General features: G+C 42.7%; 1 protein-coding gene across 1 annotated transcript in view; it reads left to right on the forward strand.

The window, feature by feature from the left end:
* The first annotated feature begins 353 nt into the window (after window positions 1-353).
* Window positions 354-1,448, forward strand: part of LOC107730293 (kinesin-like protein KIF21A) — a 27,211-nt gene continuing 26,116 nt past the window's right edge. Inside the window, exons 1-2 of the mRNA XM_016541084.1 lie at window positions 354-505; window positions 1,073-1,262. Of these exons, the coding sequence (XP_016396570.1) occupies window positions 356-505; window positions 1,073-1,262 (340 nt within the window). The 5' untranslated portion in view covers window positions 354-355. The remainder of the gene's footprint in view (window positions 506-1,072; window positions 1,263-1,448) is intronic.

Here is a 1,448-nt window from a genome sequence, read left to right on the forward strand (position 1 = left end):
GTGTTCATTTTACTGGAGAATTTAAAGGGGTCCTATTATGCTCTTTTACAAAGTCTTGATTTTGTTTTGGGGGTGTACTAGAACAGGCTCTCATACTAGGTTGTTCGTCCTGGTAGGGAAATGTCACGCCCCTTACCATAGCCGACTGCGAGCTTCAGTGTAAATATTGCGTCAAAATCAAATCAATTTGAGCGCGATATAAACCCAGATGATTGTAACCACTCTAAGTTCGTCTGCCTTGGGGAAACTAGCACGTCTCCGACGTAGTGATAACACTCGTTGCCTTCTCTAGTGCAGCTCAACCAGGTCTCGTCCCATTCGTCGATATTTGTGATATCACAAATCCCGAGACTTCATGGAGACCCTTAACACGCTAAAATATGCAAACCGTGCTCGCAACATCAAGAACAAAGTGATGGTGAACCAGGACCGGGCCAGTCAACAGATCAGCGCTCTGAGAACAGAGATCGCCCGGCTACAAATGGAGCTCATGGAGTACAAGACGGTTTGTGCAGCGTCCATATTTACTTCAAGCTTGTGTCAGAATTTGATTTTCACTGTAATGTCTCTAACATGTTTGTGAACAAATAAGTAAAGTTATAATAATATAATATATTATTATACGGCTCTGTGGAATACTTGATTCTGATTGGTCAATCGCGCAATGCAGCGGTATGTTATTCCCAGATAACAACCGCCAAATTGAATAACACACCGCTCATCCGGGTACTACGAGTTATCTTGACCGGTACTACTTATATGCTTAACGAGTCACTCCGCTATCGTTGACTGTCTGGCGCCATCTTGTGACTGAAAACACTTAACCACCGCGTGTTACAATGGAAGACTTCAGCATTAATTTCAACATATATGGTAAAAACAAATCTTTTTAGCCGTGTAATAAGCGGGATAATGTACATCCAGCCGGTTGTTATCTCAGAATAAACCCCTTCAGGCTGATACAAGATCCTGATCACCCTGTCAGGGTTTATTCTGAGATAACAACCGGCTGGATGTACATTATCCCTTACATATAATATAATACATTTTTATATATTTATTTTTGAAACAGGGCAAGCGTATGGTTGGCGAGGACGGTCTGGAAAGCATCAATGATATGGTGCATGAGAATTCCATGCTGCAGACTGAAAACAATAACCTGCGTGTACGAGTGAAGGCAATGCAGGAAACCATTGATGCCCAGAGAGCCAGACTCACCCAGCTACTCAGCGACCAGGTCAACCAGACTCTCGCCAGAGCAGGTACAAATGCGATTTCAAGTGTCCTTTCTCTTTGGAGTGTTACAAGCTGTTCGTGAATAGATAAGATCCCAAAAGTTGCAAAGACTAAAGTCTCAAACCCAAAGATATATTCTTTATAAAAGTTAAGACTCGTCCACGCCCTCCTAAAATGCCTCATTTAAACACGCCCCCACATGTCTACGTCAC

The sequence above is a fragment of the Sinocyclocheilus rhinocerous genome, unplaced genomic scaffold (genome assembly GCF_001515625.1).
Source record: "Sinocyclocheilus rhinocerous isolate Xijiao unplaced genomic scaffold, SAMN03320098_v1.1 scaffold2413, whole genome shotgun sequence".
NCBI lineage: Eukaryota > Metazoa > Chordata > Actinopteri > Cypriniformes > Cyprinidae > Sinocyclocheilus > Sinocyclocheilus rhinocerous.